Source organism: Schistocerca americana, chromosome 4, assembly GCF_021461395.2.
Source record: "Schistocerca americana isolate TAMUIC-IGC-003095 chromosome 4, iqSchAmer2.1, whole genome shotgun sequence".
Taxonomy (NCBI): domain Eukaryota; kingdom Metazoa; phylum Arthropoda; class Insecta; order Orthoptera; family Acrididae; genus Schistocerca; species Schistocerca americana.
The window spans coordinates 743,039,198-743,058,542 of NC_060122.1; the positions used below are offsets into that span (position 1 = coordinate 743,039,198).

General features: G+C 39.7%; 1 protein-coding gene across 1 annotated transcript in view; it reads right to left on the reverse strand.

Moving 5' to 3' along the window:
* Positions 1-527: 527 nt before the first annotated feature.
* LOC124612915 (serine palmitoyltransferase 1) overlaps positions 528-19,345 on the reverse strand; it is a 115,218-nt gene continuing 96,400 nt past the window's right edge. Inside the window, exons 9-10 of the mRNA XM_047141404.1 lie at positions 3,576-3,829; positions 528-943 (exon numbers count right to left, since the gene is read on the reverse strand). Coding sequence (XP_046997360.1) covers positions 683-943; positions 3,576-3,829 — 515 coding nt within the window. The 3' untranslated portion in view covers positions 528-682. The remainder of the gene's footprint in view (positions 944-3,575; positions 3,830-19,345) is intronic.

Sequence of the window (19,345 nt, forward strand, 5' to 3'; positions counted from 1 at the left end):
ATTGATATTAGCTGACATACAAATTGCACAATCACAGAAGGAACAGTAGACCTTATGTTCCAAAGCATTGGAGATGCTGGCAGAAAAATCAGTGCACAAGTCATATGTTTGTAAATCATTAATACTAATGAATTATTACCATTATGCATTACAACATTACACAAAATCTTAAATTCTGAAATAAACAGCAATTCTGGTATACCATCTAGCTGTGGACCAAACACAGATTGTACTTTATCAGTTCCCTCCTTCATGAGACAATCACGCTTGTGAACCATTTGTTGAAAATTAATATTTTCATGAGGATTGTTTATTCTGTACCTGGTAATTTTTTTAAGTGTTGCAAGAAATTACATATAATAGGGAACAGTGGATGACATTGAGACTTTGAGGTGGATCAGAGCACCTGAAAAGCTTAACAGTACAGTGACTGTCCGTAAAATCAGGAATTCTTGGTTCACGTCTTTGATCCAAGCACAAATTTTCTGCTGTCACTTCAGTTGAATTACATAAAACAGACACAATACTCAGTTGGAAAATATTTAGTGTATATTGTAATGTACATAAAACAAACAGTCGAATTTGTGACATTAGATACTTTATAAAATTACAACTCCCCATAAACAGGTGCATTTCAACATATCTACAAACTTCGTGGAATGGCTTTTAAAAAGGATGAATATCATGCAACAGCACTGATTAATGTATCAGATACTCTGTAACCTTTCAATAAATCTTTACAGTTACTGTTCACAACAGAGTCACTTGAACATTTCAGGATTTCCTTACAGGCAGAATTTATCACAGAGGCAGCATGATTAATCTCATCCTCAGTCAGCAAACGATTCACTGTCACACGAATGCCTTTTTGCAATTCCCTGTTGAGTTTTTCTCTGTCTTCTAGATACGATGGCGTGATAACTGCTAAACCATGCTTGATACACTGCAAATAAGAAAATGTTATAGCACCAGCCATTAGAATTGTTGCCAAACAACTCATTTTAAAGAAAAATAGGTGTACATAGGTTTGATATAATAACATATTAAACAGGAAAGGAAGGAGGAGATTAGTGTTTAACATCCCGTTGACAAACAGGCCATTAAAGATGGAGCACAAGTTCAGATTCGGGAAGGGTGGGGAAGGAAATCAGCTGTCCCCTTTCAAAGGAACCATCCTGGCATTTGCCTGGAGTGATTTAGAGAAATCACGGACAAATTAAATCAAGATGGCTGGAGGAAGGTTTGAACTGTCGTTGTCCTGAATATGCAAGAAAGGAAGGTAATGATTCACTTGTCAAAAGAAATAACTGTTATACTGAATTGCAACAATATTCAATCTCAGTAAACCTATGAAAACACCACATGAACTACAGAATCAAAAATCAGCAGGGTGTATCCATGGAAAACGTAAATAAATAAATTTGAATTCCTGGAGTTCCCACTTAAAAATATACTTTTTCCCTGGCAAAAGCACAATTTTTCACGTTAAGTGACAATATACTTTTCCTCAGAGCTCTAAACCTTATTGTTCCTCTTAATGGTGCAGGTTTTATATACCAACAAATAACTTGCGGGCACTTTCAGAAATAAACCCAGCAAAAAACCAATTCATTTTGGAAAGATCTTTGGTGTGCGGCAACATGCACACTACATATCTTTGTACGGAAGTGTAAATATGAATTCCACCAAATATAGCACAGCAGTGTCCAAGCATTGAAATAAGATAACATTGTGCAATGCACTTTTGTCAACCAATCACAGCTCATGTCACATGATCTTGACAGCCAATGACAGCAGATATTCAGCGTATAGCATACATGAGGTAGTCATCCAAACACAGAAATAGGAAAAGTTAATGGTTTAAAATAATATACATACAGTACAGCTACAAGAAAAGTTAAAGCTTTCACATGTAATATTGGTCGTCAAAATTTTTTTTTGTTTTTGGGACATCTAGAAGAAAATTACCTAGCCTCCCAAACCTCTTCTCTGGTTTAGTTCATTGATGATATCCTCATGATCTGGGTCTAGAGCCAGGACAACCTATCCTCCACAGCCTCAAAACCTTCTCTTTCATCTGCTTCACCTGGTCCTCCTCAGTCAAATGTGCCCTCTTCATGGACATTGACCTCACCTCTCTCTTGGTTCCATCCATACTCTGCCCATATCAAGCACACTAACCTTCAAAAGTTCCTGAATTCTGACAGCTGTCATACCTCCACACCAAAAAATCACTCCCACTTAACAGCCAATCATGGATGCCATATCTGTAGTGAAAAGAATTCCTTTGTCCAGTTTGCTGAAGGTCTTACAAAGGCTTTCACAGACAGACACTATCCCTGAATCTAGTCCGCAAACAGATTTCCCACACCATATCATCACGCTCCCGTAATCTTCCCATCATTCCCAAGAGCTAGCTGCCAAGGAGCACACCCCTCACCACCTCAGTATCATCCCAGACTGGGGCAAGTGAACTATGTCCTTCACCAGGGTTTTGACTATCTAGGCACATCCTACCTCCAATCCTTTCCACTCATCCTAAAACCGATATTCCCGCAACCTACACAACAACCTGACTCTTCCCTATACCACTCCCACTCTCAAGTTTTGCCTCAGGGATCATGAGTAAGATGTACCTCATTTCTGGGCATGGCGACAGTTAGTTGAAAGCCCTGATGAACGACATGGTTTAGTTGCTCCAGTCCAGAAAGATAATGTATGCTGAGGGGGGTGCTTCTTTCCAGCTGATTCTTGTGCTGGTCAGAGGATTAGTGGTGTGTAATGCTATGTGGGAAAACTGTTTGTGGACTATATTTAGGGAACAGTGCCTGTATGTGAAGACCTTTGTGAGACTTTCAGCATAATGGGCAAGGGAATTTCGTCACTTCAGATACACTGTCCACAGGTGACCAAGCTAAATAGAAACTTTTTGTGTGTGTGTGTGTGTGTGCGTGTGTGGAGGGAATTACATGGAGGAGAACAGTGTCTGGTACGTTTTTACTGCTGACAGTGTAATTTTTAATACTATTTAACAACAGTGATGAGTCATAGATTTTACATTATTTGATGACAGGACTCATGGATTTTACATTATTTGATGTCAGTGATTTTATACTTTGTTGTATGTTGTAGTAAATATCTTATGATGCCTGATGATGATCTGTAGACTGAAACTCACTGTACACTAAGGACATTTACATCAGCAGCTCTTGGCTGTGATCATGACATTTTTCAAATATTTATGAACTGTGGGGCACCGACTTCTTATAATACTGAAATTAACACTTAAATGTCACATGGAGTCATTTAAGAAACTAAACTATATATTTAAAATAAACTGAAGAAATTTATGCAGTCTCCACAACTTTCTGGCTATAAGCCAATCAAAGAAAATGTAACAAGATGTCTGGATAGCCTAGACGTTTCATCGACTTCTGATAGTATTTCACTGAAATCAGGAAAATGTTGAAAAATATTGAGTATCAACAACAGACTACATTTCCAGGCATTTGTACATTAATGATCGAGTACTTTTCATAGTAAACATAAAAGAGTATATTATTATAGAAACTTACATAGTCAGCAATGGCTTCATATGTACGTTTGGAATGCAGTCCAGAGCTTATGTGGTCCTTAAATACCAAATATTTTACAGGTGAATAACAATGGCCTATCACTTTCAGATCTTCTATTGACTGGAATTTGCTATGGACAAGTTCACATTTCTTCCGAAGATCCACAAACATGCTTTGATCTCTATTCATTAGTTCCAAAGCTGTTATAGCAGCTGTTGCAAGCAAGGGTGGCAAAGATGCTGAGAAGCAATAACCTGAAAAGAACAAAATGAACCTTTATTACTTCCCAGACAGTGTAAAAAATACCATTCACACTATTTGGTGGAAACTGATTAGCTCATTTTTGAGAATTGTTATGGAACAGCACTCCTCAAACCTTCAGAACTGCTCTGTAATCAATACTTAAGCCTGCTACGTGTTACTTGTCAGCTATGCAAACAAATGTTAGTTTATCACAAATGGGCAAGTTGCACTACACTCAACTACAAGCAGTGAAATTTAATTAATTTACTGTCAGGTATGAGTATGACGAAAGGGCCACATATTATCATAATTATCTTTTTGACATCTCTGTTGGATAAAGACCACATACGATCTTCAGCAACCTCCAGATATGCTACTTCAGCAGGTTTTCTAATGTCATACACCCAGTTACTATTGATCAGATCTTTAGTTTTCCTTTATGTCTTGAAATACAGCAAAATATTTCCTTCTTAAAATTAGAGGAAGACAAAACGGCTGGCCAGTACTTCTCTTTAGGAGGTGCAATTCCCACTACTGTCAAGAGAAACATTTCAAATAGAAAATAAACAATATTAAACAATGGAAAATCCAGGATGGAATTTAACAATATTATGAAAAGTAAAGTTGCCATTCATCATATAGTGGAGATGCTGAGTCGCTGATAGGCACAACAAAAAGAATGTCACAAAATAAGCTTTCGGCCAACAAGGCCTTCGTCAAAAACAGACACATGCACGCACGCACGCACACACACAAATGCAACTCGTTTGTGAGAGTTGCATTTGTGTGCGCATGCACAACTCAGTATCTCCGCTATACGGTGAGAAATAAACAATATTCTTAGCTTTCATAACTAACCACTAACTATGCTTCTTCTGGGAGAAAACAGGAAAGATTTGAAGGTGGAGAGGGGTGGGGAGATGGGTGGAGGGGCATGTTTCTGAGACCCTAAGTTGATAATTTTACAAGGACAGATGGTCATTAATACACTACAAAATGTGAGATCACTGAACAAAGAAAACTAGTAGACAAACAAGCAGAAATTATAAACAATCACTGATAATGCTATTCCTCCTTCATTTTTATAGTTGAAGCTCCGAAAACTTCCTTTAGGGCCACTTGAAACCTCTAATCTACACTCGCCATTTTGTCTTTTGATGTGTACATTCTTCAGTGCACTAACATGTGTTGAATCAATGCCTCATTTCTCAAAGAGTGGTATCTGATTTTAAAATAAAAGCTTTCTCAAAATCTATGACATCCAGACAAAGGTCTAATTCATAGTCTTTGCTCCATTCTATTACTTTCCTTATGTCTTGCTAGTGGTCCATTCTGCACCAACACCCATACTCCACAAACTATTGTGACTGGTGCCTCAAATCCACCTTTGTATCCAAGGATGCTAGTGCACATCTGTGCAGTGGTGTTCAATTCGAAAGTTACCAATTTGAATCCTGGTGGTACAGCCCCCCCCCCCCCCCTACACACACACACACACACACACACACACACACACACACACACACACACACGTTGCGGTCACCTATGCACAAAAAATATACTTTAGATGGTGTACCACTTCTATGACCTGTGGAAAGAAAGCATTTTGTATGTGGAGGAAGAAAATGATTTTGATCAGGCAGCTGAACAACCCCTTAGAGTCTCTTAGCCAATGTGACTAATTCTCTTCACTCATTCTGCACACAATGGAAGTATGTTTTAGCACTGTATGATACCTACTCTATCTTCAACCATCTGCCAGATACAGTTTTTCAGCAACTTCATGATATTGTCTCAAAGATCAAACAAGACCATGACCATTTGTGTTGCCCCTCTTTGTATCTACATCTATACATAACTCTGCAAAACACAAAGAAGTGCATGACAGAGGGTACTTCCCATTGTTCCAATACTTACGGCTTTTTCTTGTTCCATTCATGTATGAAGAGAAGGAAGAATGATTGCTTAAACAACACACTGCATGCTGCTATTAGCCAAATTTTGTCTTTGCTACCCCTACGGAAGTGATAGGGGGCTATTGTATATTCCTACAGTCATCACTTCATGTTGCTTCAAAAAACTTCTGAAGTAGACTTTCTATGACAATCTGTTCTTTGTACTCATTAAACACCCCTTCTTAGTCCTATTTGGTATGGTTGCATACACTTGACCAATAGTTTAGGATGGATCACACAAGTGTTTTGTACATAATCACCTTTCTACACTAATTGCATTTCTCCAGTATTCTAGAAAAGAACTGCAGGCTGCTACTTGCTTTACCTACAACTGAGCTAATGTGATCATTCCGTTCCACATCCCTTCAAATTGTTACACTGAGGTATGAGTTGGCCGATTACACCAGTGACACTGATATATTGCAGTCTTGGTTATTAGGTTTTTCCATTCTGTGAAGTGCAAAAATATATATTTAGGATAATTTAAAGCAAATTACAAATCTCCGCACCACTTTGAAAGCTTATCAACATCTGATTGAATATTTGTGGAGTTTTTTTCAGACAATACCTCATTATAGATAACTGCATCATCTGCAAAAAGTCTGGGGTTACTACGTATTAGTATTGTCTGCAGGGACATTGATACACTACATGAACAGATAGTGTCCCAACACACTTCCCTGGGGCACACCAGAAGTTATTTCTGTTGATGACTCTGCATTTAAGATAACAAGGTATGTACTCCTCATAATTCCAGTCAAAAATCTCACTTGATACCCCATGTATTTGTGCTTTTGAAAATAAATGTATGTGGGATACTGAGTCAAATGTCTTTGGGAAGTCAAGAAACACTGCACCTATCTAAAAGCCTTGACCATGGCTTTCAGAATGTCATATGTGAAAAATGCAAGTTGCATTTCGCATGACTGATGTTTTTGGAATCCATGATATTTAGCTTGGAGGAATTCATTTTGTTTGGGATACCTCATCATGTCTGAGTTCAAAATATGTCCTAAGATTATACAACAAATTGATGTCAGGGATACTGGATGGTAGTTTTGTGGATCACTTCTGCTGCCCTCCTTACAGCCTTGCAGATGGGTGTGACCTGTGCTTTCTTCCAACCACTGGGTAGCTTTCTGTTCAAGGGATCATTTGTATATTACGGTTAAAAGAGGGGCTAACTCAATGGCAAATACAGTATAGAATTTAACATGGTTTCTATCAGGCCCTGGATGGTTGGTTGGTTGTTTGGGGAAGGAGACCAGACAGCATGGTCATCGGTCTCATCGGATTAGGGAAGGATGGGGAAGGACGTCGGCCGTGCCCTTTCAGAGGAACCATCCCGGCATTTGCCTGGAGTGATTTAGGGAAATCACGAAAAACCCAAATCAGGATGGCCGGACACGGGATTGAACCGTCGTCCTCCCGAATGTGAGTCCAGTGTCAGGCCCTGGAGCTTTGCTTTACTCACGAGTGTTTGTACACCAAGTTTGACCCACTAACAGCCTTTACATACAAACGGAATTTCTTTGGGTTTTGTGAGAGATCTTTTGATAATATACAGCTAAGGCTTCTCACATTGTCGGCTTTAACTAGCTCTCAGTAACTAGAATCATGTGAGTTTCACTGCTTCTTCGGAGCACTTCAAATACTGGCACTTTGTTGTGAATGCTTTTGCAGTTAACCATTAGGATTTTAATATTATTGCTTTTGGGGGTGGGGACACATTTCTTTGGATCTTACACTGATATTTCTCGGTCTCTTACAACTGTTGTTATCTGGATTGGATTGATATTTACCTATTCTAAAAAACCCTTGTGTGCACCCAACACACAGTCAGCTACCTGTGTAGCAGCTTCTGATATGTAGTACACAGCTGGCCCATTTAGAGTGTCCCTACAGTTAAATCTATGGACCAAGTCTAGGAAGTCACAGCCTAGCTTGCCACAGTACCTCTACAATCTCTTTGTAGCTTCCAACTGACTCAGAACCCTGGGTCATGATCAGTTCTGCAGACAATGCTGCAGATTGTGAGCTTTGTTGAACTCAATATTCTCAACCTTTTACGCCATTTGCTGGAACCACCCAAGCATGACCACAGAGCCCAGATGACAGGCATCATTTGTCCCAACATGTGCCAAAATCTGCTGTTGGTTTGCGCCATGTTCCCTCAATGGCTATCGGAATGGCCTCCAGGCATATACACTGAGTTCACTTCCAATTCGTTGCTGACACTTCCCTCAGGGGAAACATTATTCGTTGCTTGTCTGAACTGCCGAGGATTGATACACCCCTATCATTTTACACTGCCTCTCCTTGACACAGAATACAACACATTTCCCAACAGTGAAGTGAATCTCAGTGGCTCAGTTTTGGTTTTAATGGAAGATAGCACCTCCACATTGTCAGCTAGGCAGCTTCGTATAATACCATGAGTTCTCCCTGATAGCACCTCCACATTGTCAGCTAGGCAGTTTCGTATAATACCATGAGTTCTCCCTGGTCCCTGTCTCCCCTATACAGAGCATCTAGACCTACTTGACTTATTATTCACAGTCAAGTAATTGAACAGTGAGAGATCTTGTGCTTCCTGTCAAGGGAACAGTATCCACAGTAGAGGACAGTACTTGATTTACTTTTGGTAAATCTGGTACATGACTCTTAGTAGGCCTGCCAGCACATCCACTAGCAGAAGCTTTTAAGTCATTTTACAGTAGCCAGGGCAATTTCCAGCTGCTTATGAACAGCAACTAACTCATTCTATGCCTGAGAATAGCATACATAGTGAGATCAATTGAGGCTAGTGTAATATTTTACAGAACAGTAAATGAAGTAACTTTAATTAAAACTTAGGTTCCTGATTCTCTTTTAATTTACAGGTCTGGTATGTAACCAGTAATACCAATTGGTTTTAAGAATTGATGTTATTAACAGCTAACATGAGATATTAAAACAGAAAAACATGGTGAATTTGTGACACCTTGTACGCAGGCATGCTAAGGATGAGCACTACAGCATTAGATTATCAGTCAAAATTGTGAAAACTGTGGAGCAACAACAATGCAGGTCTTCTGCTTGGGGCAGCTAACAGTGTATGTCAACGTCAACTATATCTGTCCTGTTTGGTACGGATCCCACAAAACTGAGCAATATTCTAAAATGAGTGACATGAGTGCTTAGTAAGCAATCTCCATTGTAGGCTGACTGTATCTTCCCAATCTGTTACCAATGAACCGAAGTCTGCTGTCTGCTTTAACTATAACTGAGTCTCAGTGATCGTTTCATTTTATATCCTTACAGATTATTACACCGAGGTATTTGTATGAGTTTACAGATCAAAAATGTGATTCATTGATATTGTAGTAATAGAACACTATGTTTTTTTCATTTTGTGAAGTGCTCAGTTTTGCATTTCTGAACATTTGTGCAGATTTCTTCAGTAAGTATTTAATTAGAGATAACTGCATCATCTACAAAATGTCTGAGGTTATTAATAATATTCTCTTCCCCACCTCATTAATATACAGGGTGTCCGAAAAGACTTTCCCTGATTACATAAATTGACAACTCAGGCTAGAAGTAAGATACAAATATGAAACTTGTGTCGAATTGTTTACAACTATAAAAGTTTTTTTTTCTGTTTTAGGTTCGCAGTGCGTAAGTAGTGGATGAGGTGCAGTTCCCAAGAAGCCATGTTAACCAATCAGGAGAAGGCACAGTGTGTCCTGTGGTAGCTTGAGACACGATCACCAACCACAGTGCAGAGACACTTCCAGACAACATTTGGAAGGAATGGCCTGGTATGAGAAGTTCAAGAACACAGGATCGGTTGCTGACCTTCCAAGGCCCGGTCGACCAAGAACCTCAGCAGACAGGGTGGAAGCTGTAAGGCAGTCTTTTCTGCGAAGTCCGAAGAAAACGGTGGGCAGGGCCTCACGTGAATTACAGATGCCAAAAAGCTCTCTCCATGACATTTTACACAAACGTTTATTGTTTCGTGCATACAAAGTGCAAATCGTTCAGGCCTTGTTGCCGAATGACAGTACACGTCGATATGACTTTGCGGTCGAAATGCTATCATGTATTGAGGATGATGAAGGTTATCTCAGACGAATTGCCTTTTCCGATGAAGCGACCTTTTTTGTCAGTGGAGTAGTGAATTGCCATAATGTGCGCATTTGGGGTTCACAACCCCCTGGCAAGATCATGGAGTGCACCAGAGGCAATCCAAAGGTGAATGTTTGGTGCGCGCTATTGCACGATCGAATTATCATGCCATTCTTCCTCGCTGAGGCTACCATCACATCTGCGGTGTATCTGGACATGTTGCAACTGTATGCTGTTCCTCAGCTGCTTCAGCATCACCCTGATGGTGCAAAAAAGCCTCATTGGGGTTTGGACGTCCGTGCCTATCTCGATATGACCTTTCCTGGCTGCAGCAACAGATAACCACATTCGTTGAATCCAGTGATGTTGGCTAATGTGTGGACAGAAATTGAATATCGCCTAGAAGTGCTACGTGCTACCAACGGTGCTCATGTGGAAGTTTACTGATGTGTGAAAAAAACTTTGATAGTTTGTAAAGACACCGGTTTCATATTTGTATCTTACTTCTAGCCTGAGTTATCAATTTATGTAATCAGGGAAAGACTTTTCGCACACCCTGTACAACATGAAAATTAAGGTGTGCCTGTAGTTAGTTCTACACCTGTCAATGACTCTCCATTTAGGATAAAATGCTGCACTCTTTCTACCAAGAAATTCATAAGTCAGTCATTAATTCTGTATGATAACTCCTATGATTGCATATGATGGTTATAATTAAACTTTAGCTACTTGACCCAGTATAATGGAAAATATTTACCTTATGGATACACAACTATCTAGGAATGATATTCAGCAGATTGTGCTGCAGGATCTGTGCTGTTAGTAGTTTTAGTCTCATAACTTGCCATTAGGCACTGGTACTCATACGGTGACATAAAGAGATGAAACTCAAGCATCAGTGTGCGTTATAGTTGCCGACAGTCTGGATAAGGTGGCCAGTGCTTTACTTGTAAAGGTCTTTTATCAAAACAACAGCAATAGTGCAGTTGCTCTTTGTGAGTATCCACACATTAAAGGAATACAGAGAGGTCCTCTATCCAGACTGGGGTTGAAGAACATGATTAGGAAGTTCGAATAAACTGACCATTTGGGAACTGCTCTTGGAGAGGCCAACAGCCAATTGTGCCACAAAATGTTGAAGAAGTTACTGTTACCAGGGCTGAGAATGCTGGATGCAATGTGCAATCATTACGCAGTGCGCAAGCTGTGTCATAACAGCTGAAAATTCCAGGGTTCACCATTAAAAAGTGCTGCGAACAATTGTGAAATGGTATCTCTAGTGCGGGTTTTGGATGATGTGGATGCAGATGGTCATCACATGGAGCAACGTTTGCAACCTGGAACGTAAACATGGTACACATTTAACGAATGTTACCATCTAATGTGGAAATTATAATGTGTTTCTTTCAATGATTTATTTGTTACTTCTCTTCCACATGTCCTTAAAAATGTTTCCGCAAAGTTTCATTATCCTACACTCACTCTTTTTTCATGGGAGCACACTCAAGTAGCAGTAGATTAATTATAACTACCCTGCACTTTTGTTAATAAGCACTGGCGTGGTATGGGTAAAATGCTTTTTAGAAGTCAAGAAGTATTGCACCCATAGCTTTTAGGGTGTCATGTGATATAAGCCCAAGATGGGTTTTGCACAAACTGATGCTTTCACAATCCATCTTAGTTAGCATGGAGTAGTTCATTCTGTTTAGGATCCTCCCTTATGTTTGAAATCAAAAAACATTATAAGATTCTGCAACAGATGGATGTCAGGGAGTACATGCGGAAAAGAAAAAAAATTCCTGGATTTTCTCCAAATTTCCTGCTTAGAAACACTTTTTCCTGGGTGAATGCACTTTTTACTGCGTGAAAGTAGATTATAGCCCAGGTGAAAGTGCATTTTTTTCCATGTTAAGTGACAATATGCTTTCCCTCAGAGCTGCAAAAGGTATCAATCCTTTGAATGGTAAAGGGTTTATACACCAGTGTAGACTTTCCTGGCAAACCCCCCTTTAATGTGTGGCAATGTGTACACCAGCCACCAGCATATTTTGGTATCATGAAAGTATAAATTCAAATCCACCAAATAAAGTATAGTAGTTTCCATACACAGAACACCAAAATATATGTTGTGATGTCCATACTACGATATGGAAACAGAGACCATATCAGTGCTCCGAGTGGCCTGGCAGTGAACTTCGAATTCAGGAAAATATGGCGCAATAATATGTATTCTTGCTTTGCAAAAAACAACTACTAGATAACATTTTTCATCAAGTAAAGCTAAGCTTTACACATACAATACAGATCTTCAAAAAAATTTTGCTGTTTTTACCGAGCATGTGTTTAGGTAGGATCCCAAGAGCACAGCTTAAATTTCACTGCTGTGCACCAAATATTTCGTGGGTAACCAGCTGAACAAATGTTCTGCTGAGCACCTCAACTTTTCCATACAAAATCCAATTACGTGGGAAATTGTGCAAGAACTCACATCACACTTTTTTTTTTTAAGGGTGATTACACGTTTTGCCATCATTATTGCATAGTTTGTAATCTAAGAAAGAACTAAAATAAATATGAAACATTAAACTTGAATCTGGTCTTTTTTAATGAGTAGTACTCTAAAAGTTATCAAACATTAACGTGCCTGCAAAATTTTAAATAATGGCACAAATGGCTCAGCTTCTAAGCCTGACATTTTTGTAGGTGGCTAGTCCTGAAAGTGTTAAGTATTGAATAAGAGTTAAATGCTCTGAGATTTAAGAAATTCATCACACATTCTCACACATAACATAATTCACCTAGCGTAAAATGGAATTCACTTTGAAAGTAATGCTTCTCGAACCACCATTCGGAATATTTTCTAGCGACCTGTTAGAAATGTAATTAGTTGTAATGTCACACTCATCGAAAGCAGTTTGTTGTTATGAAGTATTACACAGTCTTTGTCCAAAAGCCTTTGACATATTTTGATGTCAGTAGATGCTTATATGTACAATGTTTTGTTGTTGTAAATAGCACAAGTTCTTTGCAACTGAAGTTTTATTTTGGTGTTCTTCTCTTGTTTATGTTTCATTGCTGCAGTATTATTTGCAGTAGCGGCCTAAAGTACAATTCCTTTTAAAATATCAGTTCTTACCTGTTAAAATTACAGAAATTTAATCGAAAACTAAAACAACGAGAAACTCCCAGAATCCGAAAAAATTTCTGGGTATTTCCCAGATGAAAAACCTCCTGGGTTTTTTCCCAGTTCTCCTGGGGTGTATGCACCTTGGATGTCAATGACATTGGGAGATAGTTTCATAGATCACTTTTGTGTAGCCATATGTCTTCCTAGCCAACGAATGATGGCTACGATCTTTAAGCAATGTAGTGGTCCAGTAATTAAGAATATGAAATTGTTTGGAGGTTTTCTTATCCCTTTTGCATATGAAAAGTGTACAGAGGGCTGCCACACATCTTCACGGTGATATTGCAATCAGAGTATCTCCTTGTGAAGAAGTACCTGCATGGAATTACATGGATGTTCCATACATCGATATCCCAGGTTGGAGTAACGTGCGAAGCCCACGTTAAATGTGTACAGCATCAAAATGCTGCAGGAAGTCCATGTAGGAAAAATGTTGTAGGAAAGTTCTGGTAGAATGTACATACTTTTGGATTAAAGGGACCTAGCCGTAATCAAACATTATGTGAGATGACATACTATATCTCAGCATGGGTGATTGGTTTTGTTCACGAACGGCATTCGGTTTGTGTGTGCTCTCGGACACATACTCTGGGTGAGCGCATCTCTGGCCAGGGCTGGGGGGCCTGCCAGCACAAGGTGACTCCGTGTACCACGCAGTTGAGTGAGGGTGGCTGCACACATGAGCTCCTGTCACATTCAAACTAGCAGATGTGATGTCGGGTCCTCTGCTAGTGTGCCTGTTTTATCTTGTTTGCATTCACACATCTGCAGTGCAAACCATGACAGAGAGAGATGAGGACAATATGTCAAATTAAAGAGGAGACCAACACAATTTGCTTGTATGCAGATATGATTTGTAATTAAAATATATGGGAAGCTACAACATTAAGAAGTTTTATACGACTGAAATTCTGTAAATGATTAATAACTTACAATATTTATAGTACAAAAGTGATCCACCCTCCAAATTGTAGCTCTCAGTAATGTGCATTGACTGAATTACTCACATATATTACATCATAATTAATTAAGCTGTGAGCTACTTTTTAACTGAACTTTAATTAACATCCACCAAGTCAACTGATGCAAGAGACAGAGACAATTTGCAAGGAAGTATGAACCAATAGACATAATTACACACCACTTGCAACATTTAGTTCATAATTTTTATTGTGATTTTTAATTAAATGTTTATTACTGTGCATAGTTTTGACCACAATTTAAAAACTACTAAAGCTATTCTGAGTACTGCAATGGAAAGAGGAGGAAAAATCCTATAAGAAAGTGGTGCTATATTCATACTTATTGTAATAATAGATGGCACAGATATTATGAACTGATTTTTTGGACTGCAACAAGGCTTTACATTTGTTTAACATTAAGGTCTGTGCAAACTACTTCCTGCAAAAACTAAATTTAAGGTATCAATTACGTTTAGAATTTTAGTATCCAGGCAATGGCACATTCAAATTCTTGGTATCACATATGTAATAAAAGTTGTCTGTCAGACTGGTAAAAGTATAAAGTCATTAAGTAACATAGGTGTGAGGGGAGAACTGAAGACCTTAAAAGGGCAACGCCCATCTTGCTCCTTCTCACAGTTCGGAATGAGACTGAGGAGGCAAAGATCTATGCTGATCTGAGCAGTGATCCAGCCATGCAGATTTTCAGTGGTAGAAATTTTTCACGAGTTCATTGGGGACTTAGAATTTTTCTGCAATAGTCAGGACTCTTGCTTTATTTCTGCTGGTAGTTCAGCAGCACTTGTATTATTTTGTGTGAAGCTTATTTGGACTTTGTATTAGTTGCTCTGTGTCTGAATTTTAACTCAGTGTACCAGTGAGTATTTTCTGCTATTGATCGGTAATTGGATTTAGTACATTGTGTGTCAGTTGGACTCCTATTACACACAAGTTAGTATGGAGTTTAGCTTTGGTTAACTTTAAACTGCAAACACTGTCTGTATTTTCCAGGAATTCACTAGCCATTATACTGGAAGTTCAAGCTACTTTCAACTCACTTTATTCGTAATAGCTATCACCGGCCTACAAATTATGGTGTGAATTGTAAAGATAATAAGCTTTACTAGATAAACTTTAACAACTGTATCGGTGGAGTTATTTAACATCAAATGCACCTATGTTCAGCCTAGCAATTATTTGTCTATCTGATTAAGCCATCAGGGAAAAATTTATTAGTTTATTTATTATTTTAAAAAAAAGCATACAATAACTAAACAAGGACTGTATATATTCCCCAGAACAGACAAGGGGGAGCTGCTTCTTGAGTCACTTGAGCTGATGTTTTACTGTTGCAACTATTTCTCCTAATATCCTTCATACTTCAAACCCAACACCTCATTCATTATACATCTTACCAAGTCTATACTAACACCAACTTTTCCTCTGAAGGGAAGGTATATAAACAAATCCATGGCACGGCCATGGGCATCTGCATGGCAACCCTCTATGCTACTCTGTTTATGAGCCATCTAGAGGAAACCTTCCTAGCCTCCCAAAATTACCAACAGCTAGTCTTGTTCAGTTTCACTGGTGATATCTTTATGATCTGGACTCGGGTCCAAGGCATCCTATCCTCATTCCTCTGCAGCCTCAACATCTTCTCTCCCATCTACTTCACCTGGTCCTCTTCAACCCAACATGCCAACTTTCTGGACATTGACCTCCACTTTTTTGATGGCTTCATCCCTACCTCTATCCAAATTAAATGCACTAAAAACTAAAGTACCTGAATTTTGATAGCTGCCATCCCTTCCACACCAAAAAATTCCTCCTATACAGCCTAACCATCTGTGGACAGTGTATCTGCAGTAATGAGAGCTTCCTTGCCCAGTATGCTGAAGATCTCATGGAGGCCTACACAGTCAGGAATAGCCCCCCCCCCCCCCCCCTAGTACGCTCAGGTATCCCATGCCACGTCCTCACAGACCTCCTATCCCCTCAAAGCCCAAGAATCAGCTACAAAGGAGCACCCCACCTCCCTCTCTCATCACGCTGGACTGAAACAGGGCTTTAAAGTATCCCTCATCATACCTTGAAATTGGGGACAGCCACCTAAAGCGCGCTGGCGTAAGCTGTTGCCAGCACACCAGTTGGCAAATATAAAGTGCGCAGATCAATTAGTAGGCACTGGATCAAGAATACCTATCACGAGAGAGAGGCCAGAGACACACCCAAAAGCAAAACCTCGCCAACGCCCTCTTGACAGCACGTATTTAGGCCACTGCAGCTGACCGGAGGGCCTCACCTACCTACCTACCTACCTACCTACCCACCCATCCTTCACTCACTCACTCACTCATTCACTCAATCAATCATCTAGTGTGGCATCTGTAAGTTACTTCCAGAACGGGTTTAGTTCGTCACAGGCTAAGAAAGTGCATAGTGACCAGCTTACTGACTATAGTGGGACTATTACTAATGATCTCTGTACCACAAACATAAACTCTATTCAAGTTAAGTAAATTTTCCAGTTTATGTAAATAAAGAACTGTATTAATCCACATTTGCATTTGTGTTGCAGAAATATGATGCTGACTACCTCTAACAACATCCTATCCCTTCCTTCCTTGTGGTACAAGACTCTAAGGTGGCGAATGAGGATAATTCAGAGGCGATTGAAGACAACCAACTTGGCCGAAGATTTTGCTTGCTTCTATTGTGTTTTAGCTTTTAGGGGTGATTGTGTTCAAGCATTTCTATTTGCTAATTTTTTGTTGAGTTCTTGCATGTACTTCAGGAGGGCAGCTGCAGAACTAATCAAATTTCTCTTTTCAGAGGCTTTGCTTGCTTTTTGATATAACATATTTGTGTAAACCATGAATTCCCTGCCCCCTCCACCCCCTGATCCCAAGTCTCAGCTGCAGACCGTCAATGTGATGTATCTAACACAAGCTTTTCAGTTTCAGAACCAACAAATCACTGACTTACTGATGACGCTACAACAACTACCGGCTGAACAATCTGCGTAGGCTGCACAAACTCAACTGACCAACCGTTCAAACCAACAAGTGCCACCGACCAAAATACCAACGTTCTGGCAATTTAAGGATACAGAGGAGGAATGGACTGAATACCTGACTCCGTCCCAAGCACATTGTCGAGTTCATTGTGTACCAAGGTACTGTAAAGTTACAATACCTCCTTTTGACTGCAGGATCCCCAGTGTTCACGTTAATACAAAAACTATTCCCAACCACGTCTCCCTACGAACTCGTCTATGACCAAGTAATTGCTGCATTAACTAAATACTATGGCCAGCAAGTCCAAGTAGCTGCAGCTACATATCAGTTCTTTCACTTGCATAAAAAGCCAGAACAGACATACTGCCAGTGGCACACAGAATTAATGGGCATTACTAAGAAGCGTAAATTTAAGTGTGGTTGTGGGAACTTTTACAATGATTTAATGATACATGATGTAATAACATTCAATGTCCCAGATAGTAGAATTCAGGAGCAGATCTTTAAGTACTCTAATCCATCACTTTCCCAAGTATTGCAAATCTTTGAGCAATAGGATTTAGTGCCATAGTGACCAGTAAGTTTGACCAGGCCCCGATTTGTCGGGTCGAGTTGCCCCTTTTTCGCGACTGCCCCAAGCAGCCACAACTGCACAGCCAGCCATGTAGACATGTACACAAGCCTGTGAATTTAGTGAAGTCTTGCCCTAGATGTTCTGTTCGCCATAAAAGACAGGATCACCCATCAAGTAACGCAACATGTTATATGGGTGGAAAAAAAGGCCATGTCCAAGCAGTTTGTTTTCAATGCAACAAAAACGCCAATTTTGCCTGCTCCCAGGAACAACAGGCTCATGCACATACAGTTTATGCTGTGTTTTCAAAACCTACAACAAGTTCCGACAAAAGTAAGATTAAAGTTGTGCCGCCTCCTTGCTCTAGTGCTGTGCAACGATGTTCTAACAAACTATTTCTCTCATTGTGAATTGCTGGCTGTCGTGTGAACTTTTATTTAGACACAATTGCTTCAGTAAATTTGCTTAATCATGCCATGTAAAAACAGTTAGGCTCACCACACCTTTCTAAATCTAACAAGAACCCCACTGCTTACAATGGACAGGAAATTCCAGTGCCTGGACACTGTAGTTTGCCTGCCACTTGCAAATCTCACACTAGGACAGTGAATTTTACTGCGCTGAAATCAAGAGACAGTGAGAACATATTCAGTCTAGGTGCCTTTGATTTGTTTGGACTTAGCATCACAAACAAATGTACTTTCAGTGTCTGCTTTTGAATCAAAAGACAGTGTAGCTAGCTTGCTTAAAGAATTTCCTGAACTATTTTCAGAATGAATGGGAAAAGCTAATAACTTTTCAGTGCATGTTACATTATCATACAGTGCACAGCCTAAGTTTTTCCAGGCCCGCCCTGTTCCAATTGCTTTAAGAGACAAAGTAGCCAGTGAATTGAAAGAATTGCAAGATAATGGTAATTGCTCCCATTCAAGGCAGTCAATGGGCAAGTCCTCTCCTTTTGTTGCCTAAGCCTCCTCGTCACATTTGCATTTGTGTTGACTTCAAGTCTACAGTCAACCCACAAACAGTAGCTGATACTTATCCATTACCTTGCCCTGAGGAACTCATGGACAGGCTTGGCACAGGACATAACTTTTCTAAGATAGATTTGCGTGATGCCTACTTGCAAATTCCATTGGATGAAGAACCACAGAAAGTGTTTATTGTAAACGCACACTTAGGACTGTTCGAGTATTTGTGCATTTGCCCTTCGGTAGTACTTCCACACCTCCCGTTTTTCAAAGTTACTTGTAACAGCTGACTGTAAAAGTGCCAGTTTGTTCAAACTACTTTAGTGATATTGTCATTTCAGGTTGTACACCAGAGGAACACATTGCCAATTGGCATACCCTTTTTCGAGTGTTGCCGGAAGCAGGACTCAAATGTTGCCCCCAAAAAGTGAGACTTTTTTTCAAACTGGACTACAGTACTTAGGTCATGTGATAAGCAATCAGTGTGTGCACCCCTTCCAATCTCATTTGCTTGCAATCCGTGCCTTGCCTGTTCCTTGCAATGTGTCTGAACTGCAGTCAGTACTAGGCAAGATGACATAATACAATTGGTTCATACTGAATGCTGCTCAGATTGCATCGCTTGCGTCACAAAAATGTACCTTTTGTGTGGACTAAGGAACTCAAAAATGCCTTGCTTAGTGACAATTCTTTAGTGCATTTTGACCCTGCCAAGCCAGTAGTTATGCAAGTCGATGCTTTTTCTTAC